The following is an 18,382-nucleotide window of genomic DNA, read 5'->3' on the forward strand; positions in this document are numbered from 1 at the left end:
GACAATCCACTTCTGCCTGTGCATGATGTGGTGGGCCAAACAACTGACCCACTGACATTGCCATCGCTTATGATATGCAGCATTTGTTACATGTGATACTGGAGTCAAGTTCACTCAATATCAAATTGATTTTTATACTTACAGGCTGATTGATAGAGTCGGACAAGGACTGATAGATCAGCAAGTAAGAACAGACTCACTGGAGCGACGTCGTCTAATGAAACAGGCGAAGACATTCAGATGAAATTTCTGGAGTTTATTACATGGAGACAGCAGATGGAGCACATGCAGCTGCGACGTGACAGGGTCTGTGTATGGATGTTTATTTGTTTGTGACTGGCATCTTGAAATGGTTTCTGCCTCCTCGGAGGCGTTAATGGGCGTCGTACATCACAGTGCTTGTGTCTCCCGTCGCTGCTGGGACAAGCGCAGCCCGACACAAGTTAATGATCAGAGTTTGCGAGGGAAATGAAGATGTATGTGTTTAGAGTCTGTATCTCTGGCCCTGAAGTAGAGAGAAATGCATCTGGATGAAAAACATTTCCCCATGTCTGCGAGTGTTGCTTTACAACCTGTCTGCCTTTTTGTTCTGAGAGATCAGTTAACTCTGCATCCATCTGCAAAAAGTAAAGGATTATTTTATTCCTCAGCTGCTTCGGTCTTAATATCCAACAGGGGAGATCAAGTACTAAGTGTTGTAATCTGCAGACAGCTGGGTAAATATTAGCAAAACCTCAATCAATCTGGTTAAAGGAACAAACAGGACTGCGATCTTGTACAAACGAAAGCAATATTCAATAGATCCTGATTTCATTCCCTCACACCATTGGACACAAAAGGCGGCCGATTTTAACTTCTTTATTTCCTTGATGGAACATTGAATCCTTCATTAAATATTTACTTACATTATTTACAGTAAGATATTTTACAAGGCTTGGTCGCATGCACATTGTCATATTAAAAAAAAAAAAAAAAAAAAACTGTACACACATTTACACTCATTTAAGAGAGGGAGTAGTCTGTGCAATAAAAGGCACAAATGACCTTTGACCCTGCATTTATGTCCCGTGAGTACATATATTTCACAGACACTGCCACATGTCATGTTAGCGTATGTGTGCTTGATGTGAAAACACACACCACCGGAGATGTTACTTGCGCAGCTGCAGAGAAGAAGACGTGTGTCGGTGTGCGATGGTGATTCAGTAAAGTGCCCTCTTGATTGTGTCTAAATGGGCTCCCATCCCCTCAGCAGCCCGAGGCAAAGTCTTTTCAGCCGTATGTTGATAAAGCGAGCGGAGACGTCATCTGACTTAGAACAGAATTCCCCCAATCTGCAGGACGGGCTACAATCCTCAGAGTAATAACGATGGTTCACATTCTGTTTCTTTAAGGCAGTAGGGCCTGTTGGCTGAGGCACGAGGCTGAAGCTGAGACACTGACTACTTAGGTTTCATCTCCTCATAGTCACGAGATGGTTGGGCCGGGCTGGAGGTGCTGAAGGTGGTTATCACACAATCACTGACTGACAGCTCGACTCTTATATTCAATACAGACTGGTTACAGACACTATATTAATAAACAAAGATTGAGAGAAGTTTGCTCTGCTGCAGTCTGTGTTTCACTTTAAGACAACTGACCATTCGCCAAACCCCTGCACCCAAACAGAGATTGTCCAAATATAGCTTAGCAACCTTGACTGGGCATGGCAGGTCTGTCGAGTGTTGGATTTCTCCACAAGCCAAAAGAGTGTTTGGTACTTCTTTAAGCTTTTCCAAAACCAAAAACTCAAGAGAAAAACTAGAAAGATAGTATCATGTTTGCCAAACTCACTGGTTATTCCTCATCGTCAAACCTTTTCTCTTTGGTTAAAATGAATGTTCTGAGTCAGGAAATACAAACATTTAAGTTTTAATCCAACTTTTTATACTCTAGTTTGCCTTTCTTTACTTCTGTGTGCAGTGGGAGACTCTGAAAAAAAAGGCCACCAGCTGTATGTGGTGGAGCACCAGTGTGCAGAAAGGGCATTGGAAGGACACCCTATGGGGAACTTTATCATGATTTAATTACATCAGGGGCATCCGAGAGGGCACTTTCGAAGCATTTTTTCGAACAGGGGGCACCAGATTGCTGAGTCATAAATGTAAACTGCAGAAGTTCTAGGGGGCGGGGTTTTGCAAATGGTCAGTGTTGTATTTATTTTTTATTTTTTTACTACCACTCGGGGGGACACACATACTGTAGAATAAGCAAGGTATCAACTGTTCAAGTGATTTTCAAGCTTTGGGCAGACAGCTAACACTTTTCCACATCCGGCTACAGCATCGCCACCAACTGGTGTATCAATCCAGGATCAGAAAGGAGAATTCAAAGACATACTACATCAATGGCAGATTTGGTGTGATAACATGCCTTCCTGAAAAGACATTCCCTCGTTGACTGATGCTTGAGGAGTTGATTAAGGTTGCATTTTGTCATCCTGTGTCTCTGATTATATCTTTCATGGAGTAATATGACCTGTTTGTGGTCAGTAATATTAAGAACAGTGCCTGAACGCCAGCAGACAGCCAGGGAAATAAGGATGGAGCCGGACTCTCCTGAGTGCCCACCATGCTGTGTGTGCTGCTCTGCCAAAGTGAAAATCTGCATTCTCGGTTATCGTTTGCTTCAAAGAAAGAAGGGCTTTAAAGGCAGGGACATACTGGAGTCTTGACTGTTATCTAACATACTGTATCAGCACAAACGTTAATATAACTAGTTTCTAACCCTCCTGTGGAGCTTAACAGATGTATCCTTTTCATGTTTTCATATATTTTCCTTGTTTTAAGCCCCATCTGAGACTCCTAAACTCTGCTTTTGCAAACTAAATCTAAAACTAGGCTTAATACATGTCTGTCCACAGAGTATTCACAGCAGTGTTCATCATCCAAAGTGCATGTAAATCCTAACCTGAAGAGAGCGCTCTAAGGCCAGCTGATGAGAAAGAAGTCAGTTAACCTCGACTAAATCACGTCTGGAATATCAAAAGAGGTATGACACACCTATTTACACAGTGGTGCGGACATCGGCTGAAAACTGGCCTCAGAACATCGGGGGCGACTTCAAGGCCAGATAATAATTTGGGGCTTCTGCTAGGCTTTCCAAAATCTTCCAAGCAAGCGTCTTCTGTGAAGCCTTTTGACTGTCAGTGCTTCAGAATGCAAACAAATGGCCAAATCCTACTAAGAATTTGCAAACGAATCCACTCGGGTGTTACACATCAAACATTAAATACAAGCAGGAATGAACTGCATTCTGAGTTGCCATGTTCTTAGATGTCCACGCGACCGATGGAGCACAACATCATGCAACCTTCAGCATTATGTACACGCATGGGAGGAGAGTGCCTAAAGCTTCAGTACTACAACATCTTCTCTAGCAATAAGTCAGAGGCTGGAGAAGGTCAAAGAAAAACAGAGATAAAGGTTGTCTTAGCATTGTTATCACACAAACACACCGTAAGGTGGCGAGCAGGGTCAGTTTGGCTAATTAGCACATAAAAATACATAGTGTACAGTGTATAGGGCCCAGTGGGGTCTGACTCGAGGTCAAAGTGTACAACCCACAATATTATGGAGGTTAATTTCCCTACTGACCACAATTTGTACCGCTCATGCCAGTTTTATAGTCAAACTGCTATACAATTACCATACTTTATACAAATTTTAAACAATTATGGTCAAAAATCAGTGCATATCTTCTCAGAGTTGCGAGACTTTCAGCTTTGGCCAGAATTGGGAAGATGTCATTTAAGATGTGTACGTTTTGTACAGAAAAGCACAGTACATAGATAATAAGTAAAGGGAATCTAATGCAAAAGCAAAACATGGAAATGGCTCTTTTTAAAAAAAAAAAAAAGGGGGGGGGGGGGGGGGGGGGCCCCCCCGGAGGTACACTGATAGTACCTTTAAGTAAAATAAAAATCTCTCAAACAAGGCATTTGGTCAATTTGAAGAGCTACCTAAATTCACAGGGTCAAGTAATCACTTAAGTATGACTAACATTATCCCTCACTCGTTACCTGAGTTTCTAAGCATTACAAATATCAAAACCAAGAACGTGTCAACAAATTAACCCCATCCACACATTTGCATTCACTACGCCTCCCCAACATAAAACCACAACCCACACCATTGCTTTTGGAGAAGTGTAAGCAGCTTCAAGCTTGTGTTGGCGGCACATACTCCTTGTTACAGGAGAAGTTGCAGAGAGTATGTTGAAAATATTAACTAACCTCAACACCACTGACTGCTGTTTCATGATCCAAGCTTGTTTTAATTTAACTACATGTTTCTGGGTCTATCATAAGGAAAATTGCACTGAAGAAACCAAAGTATTCTTTTATCAACAGAGGCAATGACGTTTCAGAACTGAACGAGTAACTCCAACAATTTGCCATGTTGACATGTTTTATGTACAGATCTTGAGGCTCCAGAGGAAGCTGCATGTAATCTGATAAATTGCCTCCAGTGATGTCATGCACAATGTTGAGTTGCACTGTGGGTAATGTCGGCGGCAGGTTTTGAAATCTAAGAAGAATGCGTAGAATAAAAAGTCAATATCTCTGGTTCTGCATTTCTGATCTTTTGTTTTTAAACTGTCCATGAGTCCAGTGATGTCACTTAGTGGCTCAGTTGCATTGTGGGTCATGTAGGCATTAGGTTTTCAAACGCAGTTCACTGGTCTAACATTTCACACATTCTTCTCGGTTTTCAAAACATGGTGTCAACATTACCCACAATGCAACTCAGCCACTGATCACTGGAAGCAATTCATCAGCTTCCTCTGGAGCCACCAAAGGTTTTAAACTACTTTTTCCACATATGCACAAGTACTCCTAAAGACCTGCACACACGCTCGAATGTGTAAAACTGGTAGAGTTACCCTTTAATACCAAAAGTTAACTGTGATATTGTGATACAAACAGACATGAACTGGGTTTTTATCAAGCGGTAAGACTTTTACACAAAAAAATGTTAAGAAAAAGAAAGCTGAGCTGACTTTTAAGACTTGTGTTATTACTGTTTGCCTATAGGTGTGTGTATGTGTGCGCATACACGTGTGTGTCAGTGGAGTGCTGCAGTGCTGAATTTGTTTCATTAAAGAGACACTAAATCAACACGGTGTGGGATGCCAAGACCTATCAGGCAAGATGGATAACCGCAACATCCACTGAAATCGTGTGTTTGTGTGAGTCCACAGTTTGTGCATATGTGTGTGCGTGTTGCCCACACGCATAATCTGCCACATAAACAGATTTGTACATCAGTGCACTGGAACAGGAAGTTTTTTTTTTTCCTGCCTTTAAATGTAGCAGCAAATAGTGGGTGGAAGAAAATTGGGATTTTTAATAAGAAATCCCTCTCAGTTATGACCTACTTTCATCCAAGTAATCTCGCCTGAAAGCAGCCGGTCAAGCTGCGAGACCTCTAATTAAAAAGGCTTCCCAGAGAGGTTCAGTAGCGGGGAAGGAGGTGGACTCTTCGGTGGGTAAGGCTGGTCAGTCTGACACAGTTGCTAACCTTAAAGATCCGAACGGGGCTAAAAGCAGGCGGGGGTCACACTGGCAGGGCTCTTATTACCATTCATGTGGGGAATATATGGCAGGTATGGGCCACATACTGTAGGATGGTCGGAGATAATGATCTGGCACTTTGGCCTCGATGGAATACCCGACTCACAAACGTTGGAGTAGTGTATTCTGTTTTCATTGTGACGCAGGGGTGTTTCTTCTTTTTCACCCCTGTTAGCACTTTACTGAGCAGATAATACAATCCAGTCAGAATCCTCCGGGGGGTCCAGTGCTACCTTTGTTGTGCTACTGGACGTGTGCTTTCCTGTTTGCAAGGTCAGCAGCGAGACAGTCTGATAGCCGCAGGGCCACAGAGGACACATCCACACAGATATGAACCGCCAACGTCAAATAAAAGACTTGAGAAATGTCGAGCACCAGGTGTTTTGTACGCAGAGACCCGTAAAAATGTTCCCTCCCACCTCACGCCGAAGTCCAAAAACAACTGAGGTAGGAAAAAATAATAAATTAATAAAAGTCATTAAAAAAAAAAGGAAATGAACACGACTTGTGGAACGCAATTAAGTTTCAGTGATATACTGAGAGAGAGTTGAACTTAAAGTGTTGGAGGACGTGTCTGGCGTTAAAACTGATGGCGTCTTGTGTAATCTTGCAGTGATGTCAAACATCAATTGTCTATCAATCATCCACCGTTATTAACACAAACAATAACCCTCCGTTGTTTTCAGCTTCTTGAATGGAGAAACAGAGACTTTAGATAAGATCCCTCTGGGAGTCAAAATTCAGTCCACGTCTTGACCTTCTGACATGAATACACACGTCTTTGAGCAAATTCTTCCCTTGCTGTTCAACAAAGATTGTCAAACCTCGGTGATCGAACAGAAGGACACTTTCTTTTTGCGGTCATTTTCTTGTCAGGAGAAAAAAATTCTTCCACCTGGTGTATCCCCGGCCGGAAACAAATCTTGTAGCATCACACCCGAATGGCACTTTCAAATAGGCATATAAGAAAAAAAAAAAAAAAAAAACACATCTGAAAGGCAAATAGTTTTTTTTTTTGCCTTAGAATACATGCTCAGCCTCAGCTTTGTCAATTTGCACCTTGACAAAAAAGTGAAAGAAAAACACCTTGATTGCCTTGGAAACTGTGTTTTCAGTGTCACATCTCATTTCTAGAAGAGAGCAGGTCACAGATCAGTGGCTGCAGTAGTCAGAAGATGGTCGACAAAGGATCCAATTTGGTTGTCACCTCTTCCTCCACACCTTTGACGTCCAGATCTTAACCGTCTTGTCGCTGGAGAGACAACGGGAGAGAGACGATGAGCGATGGAAAACAAGGAGAACACAGCAAAGGGAGAAAATAACAGAACATCAATCACGCAGTCTCCCCTTTCAAAACAAACCTATTGCACATCAGACACAACACAAAGAGATTGACTTCAAAGTGCACTTCACACACACTTGCCCACACACACTTCATTAGAGATCCTTCTCCATGGTGTCGGTAAGAATAAAACACCTAATGCGCCCTTTCAGAAAAGTGTAGAAATAAGTACATGTATGACAATTATTCTCCCAACTGACGTGACAATTTAAATTACATTTTCTTGTACATCTCCACAGTGATAGTCATAACAGCTTGTCAATAAGTTGGTCGATTAGGCAATAACAAGGAGAGCATCACATTTCAAATGTCAGAAGATTGATACCACTAAGACAAGATACTTATGAAGGTAAAGACAATTGACAGCTATGCCAATTGTGGCCTGGTTATACTTCAATCAATATCATCGGACATCTGACATCTGAATAAGATACATGAACATATGAAGCAGCAATCAGGTACTGATCTTTCCTAAGCTAGTCTCTTTTTAAACTCAGCGCTGACTGAAGGGTGTTCGAGTGTTGCTTGAAAAGAAGGTGAATGGTGAAGTATTCCAACATCCTCAACTTCAAAGTGCGTCATGGCATCACACCAGAGATGGGGCGAAAATTAGCCTGTCCTCCCTTGTGTCATGTTTTCACTGCAGCTGATCAGAGCTGAAGATGATAAAAACTTGTTCCCTTTCCCATTTAAAACTAAGTTCGGGTTAGCCTGTTTTTGTGTTGGTTATTTGGGGTACTTGTTAAGCTAACCATTTACTGGCTGTAGCTTACATTGAATGGACAGATTTGAGAGTGTGATCGATCATCTCATCTTACTCTTGGCGCTAAAGCAAGTAAGCACATTTCACAAAATGCTCAATTATTCCACCAAGTACAGCAACAGGATTTAACATTTCATCTGCTCAAAAGTTTGTCAAAGCAAAACTGAGTCACTTGGTCAGTCAGTGTGAAGCTGTTTGTCTTGTCTTGCAGGCAGTGGTCTGCTAACAAACCAGCAAGCATTACAAAGGTTTTCACAAAACAGAAGTTAAACTGAGCCAAACTCGGCAGAATGTGTAAAGACAACACAACAAAAACTGAATGAATAAATAATTGGAGAAAAAAAAATGATGGAGGATGGAAACGGGAGCGAACAGAACCACCAAAGTGAACAAACACAAGAGAAGGAGAAAAGAAACTAAGCTGGGAAAAGGAGGAGGAAATTAGTTAAAAGAGTACCAGAGGAAGGGAGGGTTGGTGAGCGGAGAGGAGGCAATCATGGGAGGCTGGTGGCTCGGCCCTTGATGGCCAGGACCCGTCGGGGAAGACACGGGGTCAGGCCCGGCACATAGCTCCACAACTTCACCCTGCAGTCACTGGGGTCAACACAGGGGGCAGGGAGGAGCAGAGGAGGAGGAGGAGGAGGAGGAGGAAGGAGACCATGAAGACCATTTGTCCACGGAAAAGACAGCAGGAGAACAGCAAGAGATGACGAGGATTAAAGAAGTGATGGAACAACAGAGTATGAAGAGGAGGAAGAAAGTTAGTCAACTTCAGTTGAAAGCCCACCAGATGAAGAGGAAGTAATAAGGGCACACACACACTCACACACACACACACAGTAAGTACGCATAATCCCTGTCAGCTCAGAAAAACAGGATGTAGTTTGACCCTCTCTGAGTAGCACACACCTGGAGATGAATGCTTGCGATGAAGCAAGCATGAGTCATGAACCAGTGTTTCACTCAGAGAAAGCTAGGATATTTTTTAAAGGGCAAACAGTTTTTCTCAGTCTGTACCAGCAAAAAAACTAAAATACAAACATTAGATTCTAAACCCCTAAAGCCCTTGTGGTAAAAAGCTTTTCTTACTGTTCCAAGAAGAGACCAGAGCAAAAAAAATAAATGACTTCATATCCTGAAACTTTCTTTCAAACTTCAAGCTTCAAGCCCACTTTTTTTTTTTTGCAGTTTTTCATTTTTTTTCTTTACAGGGAAGGCCAAGTTCCTAAATCAGCTAGGCACTGTTGTTTAAAGCAGATGTCAACCAAACAGGCGCAAACAGTGTGTTTGCTATTTTCAGCAGTGGATAAACACATTTGGGGCCCTAGTGAGTGACAGTTTATGAGATAAATAAACACACAATAAAAAAACATGTGGGAAAGTGCACTATGATCATCATTGGTGTGTTTTTAACAGTTTAATAGTTTGGATAGTAACCGAGCTGTGAGGACTAAGATGTATGAGGCAGGCGATACATGTTAGCAGGATCTAATCGTTAGATTTTAATTGACAAAAAAAAAATGTAATGTCTAATCCTTAAAAGCCTGTGTATGATTCAGTTCAGAGCTGATGGTGCTTTATTCTACAAACTCTTTCATAACAGTAATTTATTGTGAATAAATAATAAATAAATAAATGTCATTAAACAAGTCATAAGAGGTTTCTTTAGCCCTCAGAGTGCACTGCATAAAAAAAAATAAAAAAAATTGCTCCCATTTTTAATGATGTGCACATTTTCAGAGTCTCCTTTTATGGTGACGAGCCCAAAAGACACCTGAAAAACAATAATGCTGTTTAAGAATCAGTTTGATATGGCACACCTGTCAGGTGGTTTGATTATCTTGGCAAAGTGCTCGCTAACACGGATTTAAACAAGTCTGTGAGCAAAATCTGAGAAAAATAATCCTGCTGTGTGTCGTCTTTGATCTTTTATTTGAACGCGATGAAAACAAAAGCATTGCTTTCATATTTTTGCTCAGTTTGTCGTTATATTCTAACGAAATTAATTTGCCAATTAATTTGTTCGCTACATCAACCGAATGCTGGACAGATAAAAAAAAAAATCAAAGCTTATAAATGAACAGCATTTTATGGAGCTTTCTATCTACACAGAGCGAAAAATTGATGTTTTTTTTTTTGTTTTTTTTTTACCTTGACGCAGTGAAGATCTGTCTCGAGTTGGTACATATGGCGTTAATAGGGCTGTCGTGACCCCTGACCTCTCCTATTGGGGTGAAGTTGTCCACGTTCCACACCTTGAGCATGCCGCCCCGACACGCGCTCAGCAGCATGGGCCGTCCTGGGACGTACGCCAGAGCACACACCCAGTCCTTGTGGGCGTTGGGGATTTGCTGCAGAGTGAAAGGCAGAGAGAGAATGTTACAGATATTATACCTCATGTGGGAACGTGAGTCATCTCATTACTGCCTTCTAAAAACAGCAGTAGAAAAACATAAATGTGGGATTCATTTTCAATGGATATAAATCATCTTCAGTATATATTTCTTGAATGGAAAATGCACATTGTTGCTTAGCAACACACAAGTGCAATTGAGGCTTGAGGTTCGCTAACAACGCTGTTGTTCGACTGAATACTGTAGTTATTCTAATCTCATGTGTCTGCGTGCTTGGAATTCTACAATGGATTCAAACGTGATTCATAAACTAAGAACAGATTCATCTGTCTTATGTTCACTCAGATGATCACACTGGCGGGAGACTATATCAAAGAACAGCAGAGAAACTTTTAGCAAATTTTGTAATACTCTGTTTATCTCAACCAACTGGGCTGCAGATTAATTCAGCTCGCTACAGCAGAACACAGCAGAGGGAGATAACTTTCATTACGTTATCTATTTTTTCCTGTTGCATTTCATTTGCTTCTGCCAGTAACTGATATTTTCACGTTGCATTTTGAGATTAGCTCTCAATCAAAACAACATGGCTAATTAAGTTCCTCTCCATTATTGTATCCACCAGGTGTCTCACACTATTTGTTTGCAAGCTAAAAAAGTAATAAAAGAAAAAAAATATACATCCATTCCTCATCTGCAAGCCTATCTATTTTAGCCCCGCTCCTCATTTTCCAAATAAGGGACTTTAATAAAACCACCGTTGTTCTCTTCAGCTTTCGAAGGAAAAAAATTATTATACTAAGGGCAACTTAATCATGATACCACGCGCCAATTAAGTGATTCTTGCTGAACAACAGTCCTATCCAAGAGTGATTTCAATACTGTGACATTATCCAAATGGCTATAATTTACTACCTACCACTTGATCTGGTGCTAATATCACATTGATTTGTGTAAGCAAATGTGTGGATTATAAAAATGGTAAGACTCAGCAGCTCCTGAGAATATTGAAAGTACAATTTAAGGCCACACATGCTCCTGCTGGTACTCGCCACTCAGAAACAGAAACAGTAAAATGTTTGGTTACAACATACAGCCAGCACTATAGACGGCAGATGGAATGAACCCTTGGATTGTGTGTTTGCGTGTCCTTCCTGTCTTTCATTTCACATCATGGATAGTGTCTATTTTGTCCATTCTGCATTTGACCTTAACAAGTAAGTTGGCACAAAAGACAAAAACATATTTGAGGTAATGCAGAAGCAGTGACTCTATTGCACACCAGAGTGAGCTAACAAGTTTATTGTTCCATCATAATTAATTTTTTTCATGTAAAACATTTTGATCATGTCATGTGTTTACAGAGAAAAACTGTAGTTTAAGTCTCTGATACAGATATTGCTGTAAGATGTGGTGATTTGGTCATCTTTAACACTGTCTCCCTTTAGACAAAACCAAGATATTTTGTTTCAGAGGGTCTGGTGGTATTTTCAGCAGCACAGACACCACTGAGTGATCATAGAAACACAATGAGAATATTATAGGGTCACTACAGGCAGCAGTGTGCCTCTATCATCCTCTCACTCTTCAACTACACTACTTGATCTTGATCATGAAGGTGACACTAGAATATAAAGGTGTAGTGTATTACTGAATATTCAAAGTATATAGTATAGAGACTATTATAGCTCCAAGATGCCGGTAACAGAAGGGCAGGACTGAGAGAAAAAGGCACGATTACAAGGCCTCCTGCTGCTTCAGCACCACGGACAGCGTCATTGATTTATCAATACACAGCACACTTGATGAGACTGACATTTCAGAGCCAAGATCGGAGACCTGGACTTTTACTTAAATCTTAAACCTCGGTCCGATAAAGGATCAATAAGTCAGGCAGGTCTGCTTCTACAATTTTGTATTATCATCATTACAGCTCATTTATTGTGCTCCAGAATGTAATATGTATTTTGGGTTGTCCTCGCTCTGCCTTGCTAACATACACATTTTACTATATAACCCCTTAGCCCCTGCACTCTCTCTGCTACTAGTGCCCAGAGGAGCGGGATGGCATTCAACCTCATTCCCCTTCAAATTACCTACTGGCTATCAGCCTCAATGTCCAGTATGGGTCAAGCTCTTTTCTTCCTGCCTCTAGATGATGTTTGTGTGAAGACACCAGCTGGCAACAGAGATTACAGTAAGATCTGTTCAGTGATTTTAAATTGGCGCAGATGGCTCATTTTTATGTAGAAGTGGACGCAGCTGATGACTTTTAATAAATATTTGGAGCCCCCTCCATGCTAACAGTTGGACAACTCCCTTATTCCTGGGGTCAGCAGAGTTTTGTCATTTTAAGTTGGTAACTGTGGGCCAGAAAAGGTTGAGGAAACCTTCCTCAACACAAAAGCAAAATGGAGGAAATCATTGGGAGAAAAAAAGAGAGAGACCCCCCCTCCCATCCACAGATAGTTGGAAGTGCAATTAGAGGTGTAGATGTGAAAGAGCTATTACAAAAAAATAAAGGGAACATTCTCACATACATGTCATCTATGGCACAGTCTGAAACAACTTTACACCCATGGGTAAAAAACGTGTTAATGCTTTCCGACACCTCCGAGCAACATCACACTGCAGCAACAGTTGCATAAGCATGATGTCGAGCAAGTACAATGCACAAAGTGTTTTTGGAAGGTACATTAAAATGTTTATAAGGCAACTGGGATCACTAAACTACAGTGTTGAGAAAACAAACTGCCTCACGTAATCTCCCAAGAAACACACCATGGCGTTTGCATTTTAACAACAGAGGGGTCATAGCAGAACAGCTCACAGCAGCAATCCTGGAGGAGTTACAGAGTCTCCTGTAATATATTCTATTATACCCCCAGCCGCAATTTGATCCTATTACATAATTAGACAGAGACTACTGAGTTAGAGAGGCTGTAAAACGGATTGTGTTGGCTGCTTCACAAATGAGGTTAAGGTCAGATGCAGCAGACCACAGCACTGACTTGATCTACCTCAGCCTTTGAAGGGAAATAATAATGTCTAATGTTCCTGTTTACTCTGTTCGGATAAACAAAGGCTGAGCAGAACTTACGCATACAACTTGAGGAAGTCCATTACAGTGTGTGCAAATGAGTGTGCTGCATCCACCCACGGAGCACATTGTTATGCATTATTAACATACGCAGGCAGCGGAGGATGCACAAGAGACACCGCAGGAGTTGACGGAGACACACACACACACACACACACACACACACACACACACACACACACACACACACACACTTCCCTCTAGTGGTACCTGTGGCTGAGATGCGTGTTGGCACCCTGATGTTGACACAGTGCTTTCCTGCTACATTACACCGGACGACTCTGTGTTAACTCTCTCCACAGAGGGAACACTCTGGGTAAAGGAGGACGTAAAGGGAGCTGTCCACCAACTGAGTGCTCAACTGGCAACACAGCTTTTCTCTGTCACCGCCAGGCCAGTGGCAGATAACAAGTGAAGTGTACTCTCTAGCAGTGCTGGACGGGCGGAGAGAGTGTGTGCACCTCTCTCTACAGAGAAGACTGTGCACTGCTACACAAACCTGTTTAAGACCTCTGGTCCACATAAGCCAAAGTAAGCAGTCATGAAATGTTCAGTTCTCTGGTTCAAACCAGACAACAACTAATAGATATTTCTATTCTCAATTATTTAGTTCTTCGATTACTCATTTGAACAGCAAGAGAGGTGCCTTTAAGGTCTAAGACCCCAAGAAAACATCTTCAAATTGCTTGTTCTTTCTACCACACAATTATTGAAATAAGAGAAAAAGAAAACAGAATTAAAGCTTGACAGTTTTACCCAAGCTAGTGGCTCTAATGATGGCAAAGTCCACTTTGGTATAGACTCAAATATCTCATTAACTACTGGATGCCAAGACAATTACAGAAATTCATGGTTTCCAGAGGATGACGTCTACTGACTTTGATAATCTCCTGACTCTAGTGCCACCCTCAGGTTTACCTCACATGCAGCTGGATTTTCAAGATCACATGATCATGTGATTTTTGCAACAATCCCATCTTGCCAGGCTTCAAGCTGTGTGCTTCACACAGGGGTTGAACCGTCAGTGTGATTTGAGAAACTTCTGGCAGCTACATGAGTGGTTTAGATGTTAGCACCAGAGAAGCAATTGTTAGTCTGGAGAGTACATTTCATTTAACGAAGGGCCAAGAATGTAACCGAAGGCTTTTCTTGATGGAAAAGTTTTGGCTCCCCTCCCCACTGGCTTCTGTAAGAGTTACCAACTGGCTCAGCTGATGGTAGCACTTTCCTACTGTTGATCTGATCTGATGGTTTTGTCCAATCACAAGTCAATTATGCAGGCGCCAGCCTTCTCCAAAGAGTTTTCTAAGCTGTGGACCCTGAATCTAAAGCTGCTTGATAAATTCCCAAAACAATGACTGACAATCAAACTTCTCCACACTAAACAGTTCAGCTGCTGTCCTGCACATGTGGCATGCTCTCTGACAGGAATCATTTTCCATCTATATTCTCCCAAAGTCTTTTCATCCTGCGTGAGCACTCTATCTGCATTGGGCACATCATGTGGAAAGAACAGCTTTGCTAACAGGATTATGAGGGTTAATAGCCTCAGAAAAACAGTGAGAAAAACAGTGACATAATTTCTACTTGAGGGCTCACAACACCGACACATAGTCCGGGCTTTGAACTTTGACACACAAACTCTACATCTGCATGAATATGATATCATTCTGCTTCCTGCTTAATTCAACCCTGCTGACCTCACATACAGTGTAAGAATATGAAACACTTGCAGCCTTAATTTTGAATAAGCCTCAGGGAGTGACAGTATGTTCTCAGAATAGTAATCACTAAAGTACAGTGATTACAAAACTACAAAGACCACAAGCTTTAAGAAATCTACAACACAAATCTTGACAAAAACACTAAAAAACACACGTGTACATATATACACACACACCAAACAAACACACAAACCTGAATGAGCTCCTGCTGCTCCAGATCCCATTTTTTGATGCCGTTGTCTCTCGACCCGCTGAACAGCACATCTCCTTGTACAGCCAAGCACTCAATGCCGTCATAATGGGGCGGCTCGAAGTTATGAGCTGGACCTACGTTACCCATAGTTCCCTCTGCCACATCAAACACCTGAGAAGAGGGCAGGAAGGGGGAGACTGTAAAGAGAGACTGCATACGTGACACTCAGGTAAGGTTTAAATATGTGTGTGTGGTACCTTGACATAATGGTCTTTGGAGCCTGTGATTACTTGGTCTTTGCCCAGCAAAGACTGCCCCACTGTCAGACACATGACGGAGCCGATGTGGCCTGTCAGCCTCCCCATACCTTGCATCCTACACACACATAAATACACACACACACACACACAGCCACGCAGCAAACGAGGTTAAGCAAAGATCTGTGAAATTCATTTCTTTACTTACAAGAATTTGATTTCCAAGGTGCCAGTCTCATTGAATGAAATCACTTTCCGTCTCAAGGGTGAGGTAAAACCGCGAGACACAGCGATGCCATGGGCAGAGATGATGCTGACGAAATGTTTAATGCATTCATATTTTATTTCTGCATCATTAAGTGGGTCTGAGCCCCTCAGCGTAAACTGTCTGGTCCAATCTGTTAATCAACTCCCTCCGGAAGCAGAAACACTGAGAAGAAGACGGCGCAGCCACAGGATTTCAGAAATTGTTACCTTGTGGAAAACTCACTCACATAGAAAACTCTTAACACCAGTTCCTGAACTTTCCTTTTGACAGTCATTTTAATCTCTTCAGTCAGTTGTTAATCGTCGCTTTGGTTGATTAACACCTGAGAGGTGAATATATACATCCACATCTATCTGTAGAAGAATTTCAAGTAAAGAAACTATCTGCATGAATAAATCAATGAATGTGGAGAAGACTGGGCACATAAATCAGTGATGGAAGTGATGAATGCATGGACCTATGAATGACTGAATACATAAATGGATGAGCAGTTCAATGAATGTACCTGTTGAGGTCCCACATGCGGACGGTGTTTCCAGCAGCAGCGTAGAGCACAGAGCCTGACGGGTTGATGGCTATCTGGTTGATCTGACACTCGCCCTGCGCAAAGGTTATTGTGCGGGTGGTGGTGCCGGCGCACACGTCACCTGAAACCACCTGCCCTGATGAACTGTGGGAGAAGGAGAGGCCAAACAGTGAAAGAGAAATAGAATGAAAGACTTAAGAAGAGGAAGCATATAGGAGCATTAGAGACAGAGACAGAGTGAATTTAACATTTCATCCAGATGGATTTCAAATTGGATTTTCCCTCATATCATCTGTCACTTTTCTGCAACATGAAACACATCGCTGAACAGAAAAATCACACCCTTAATCACTTCTATCAAATCTCTCCCCAGCTGCAATTTTTTTGAGATTAACAGCTGCAAACTGCCTCATGTGGCTTGTTGCAGCAGGGAAACTTACGTAAGGGTGCGGACACACTTGGCGGAGTCGCGGATGTCCCACACCTTGATGTAGGAGGTGGAGACGGAAAAGACCAGACAGGAGGAAGGACAATATTTAACTGACACCACGTTGTTGGGGTGGCCTTTGAGGGTGACGATCTCCTGACCCGTTACCAGGTTCCACATCTTACAGGTGCGATCTGGAGGAGGAAAGAGAGCAGCTCACATGGGTGCAAATTTCACTGCATTGAATGGAATATATTATTCTTTTCTTGCTGTTATTTTTCTGACTCAGCTTAAATTTCTGTTGCCAGGACTAGGTGAACATGAGGTCTTTATGCTGGGTTAAAAAAAGCCATAAAGCAGATGGAAAAAAAGTTCTCCTGGCTCTCTACAAAGATGAAAACAATTGTCCAACTACGTCTCTGGAGTTCACCAATTGATCTGTTGTATCTCGCTTTCATAATCCCCCATATCTGTCTGTTAAATATGTAGCCATAGCCAGCAGTCAGGAAGATTAGCTCAGCATAAAAACTATAAAATGTTTAATATTTTTGGAGAAAACACTTATTCACATTTTGCTAATCACCTCCCGCTACTAGCTTCACACATAACCCACAGACATGATAGTGGTGTCAATCTTTTCATCTCTATCGTTAAAAAGAGAATAAAATATGTTTATATACCAAAGCATTAAGTAGTGTAATTGTTTTGAGATGACAAGTTTTAGCTTGTCATGTTGCTACATATTCAGGATCTATTCAAAAGAGCTTTAACAATCACATATTTAATGCTACATATACACTGAATTAAGGTTAAGAAGGATCCCTACAGTCCAGTTGCTGGTATGTGTACCTTTAGATCCAGTGAAAAGCAGCTCATCTGTAGCATCCACACACAGGACTGGCTTCGAATGGCCCTCAGCTACAGAAACACACTGCAGGGGCGCCGTCCGACCCCCTTTCACACCCCCGATGGGATTGATCACACCCCTAAGGACACGGTAACACACGCATACAGTGTCAACTGTACATACACACATAAAGTCCTTGAGGCTGATATCTTTGCTGGTAACTACAGATGTTTACACTGTACGCACAGATTGATCACAAACATGCACACAAACACAAATGTTGTATCCATTACAGAGACAATACAAATCCATACAAACCTCACTGGATACATACAGATGATGTACTCCCCTAAAAAAAGAACTAGACGCACACATAACTTCCTGCTGGTTTTCTGAGCCCACCTGCTCCGTCTCACTGGCCTGCCTCCACACCCCGTCCCCCGCTTTGCTTTTGTTGTAGAACAGCCCAATTAAGGCACTACAACAGTAAGAGCTGCTTTCCTATTCAACTTCTCTTTCTGCCCCCCCCAACTCTCTCATACACACTCACACATACATACCCTCATAACCCACATCTCTAGCTGAACCTCTTCCCCCCCCTCCCAATCTATGTCCCCCTGACAGGCCAGAGTCCCACAGTGCCTGGAGAGCAGTCAGCAGAGTGAGACAGAGCAGGCAGAGGGTGAGAAGAGGAGGGAAGTATTGTGGGAAAATTGGCCCCTGGTGGGCTTCCTAATAGCACCAATGGTGGTTGGTGTGTATGTGAGTGTGTGAGGGAAAGTGAGGTAGAGAGCTAAACCGTGAGAGGGAGAGCCAGAGGAGGGAAAAGAGAATCCGTGATTACACACAAAGACAGGTTTGGTTCTGCACAGAGTGAGCAAACGAAGGGTGTGCTCGAAACATGTCAAAGATGGCAACATGCCCCTCTTCTGTCTCAGCGTGAAAACACACACAAATTCACATGTCA

The 18,382-nt window shown here is 42.1% G+C and overlaps 1 protein-coding gene across 7 annotated transcripts in view; it reads right to left on the reverse strand.

Annotated features, from left to right (window-relative positions):
* Nucleotides 1–3,913: 3,913 nt before the first annotated feature.
* The window catches only part of kif21b (kinesin family member 21B), a 62,892-nt gene continuing 48,423 nt past the window's right edge, over nucleotides 3,914–18,382 (reverse strand). For 4 of the 7 annotated variants that reach the window (XM_037100698.1, XM_037100696.1, XM_037100699.1 and 1 more), the window contains 7 exons: nucleotides 17,418–17,554; nucleotides 16,582–16,762; nucleotides 16,121–16,285; nucleotides 15,348–15,465; nucleotides 15,091–15,261; nucleotides 9,871–10,070; nucleotides 3,914–6,866 (listed from right to left, as the gene is read on the reverse strand). In XM_037100698.1, the coding sequence (XP_036956593.1) occupies nucleotides 6,818–6,866; nucleotides 9,871–10,070; nucleotides 15,091–15,261; nucleotides 15,348–15,465; nucleotides 16,121–16,285; nucleotides 16,582–16,762; nucleotides 17,418–17,554 (1,021 nt within the window). In that variant the 3' untranslated portion in view covers nucleotides 3,914–6,817. Of the gene's footprint in view, nucleotides 6,867–8,176; nucleotides 8,314–9,870; nucleotides 10,071–15,090; nucleotides 15,262–15,347; nucleotides 15,466–16,120; nucleotides 16,286–16,581; nucleotides 16,763–17,417; nucleotides 17,555–18,382 lie in introns of all 7 variants that reach the window. The other 3 variants (XM_037100694.1, XM_037100693.1, XM_037100695.1) reach the window with 1 other exon arrangement.

This window comes from Acanthopagrus latus, chromosome 6, assembly GCF_904848185.1.
Source record: "Acanthopagrus latus isolate v.2019 chromosome 6, fAcaLat1.1, whole genome shotgun sequence".
Classification (NCBI taxonomy): domain Eukaryota; kingdom Metazoa; phylum Chordata; class Actinopteri; order Spariformes; family Sparidae; genus Acanthopagrus; species Acanthopagrus latus.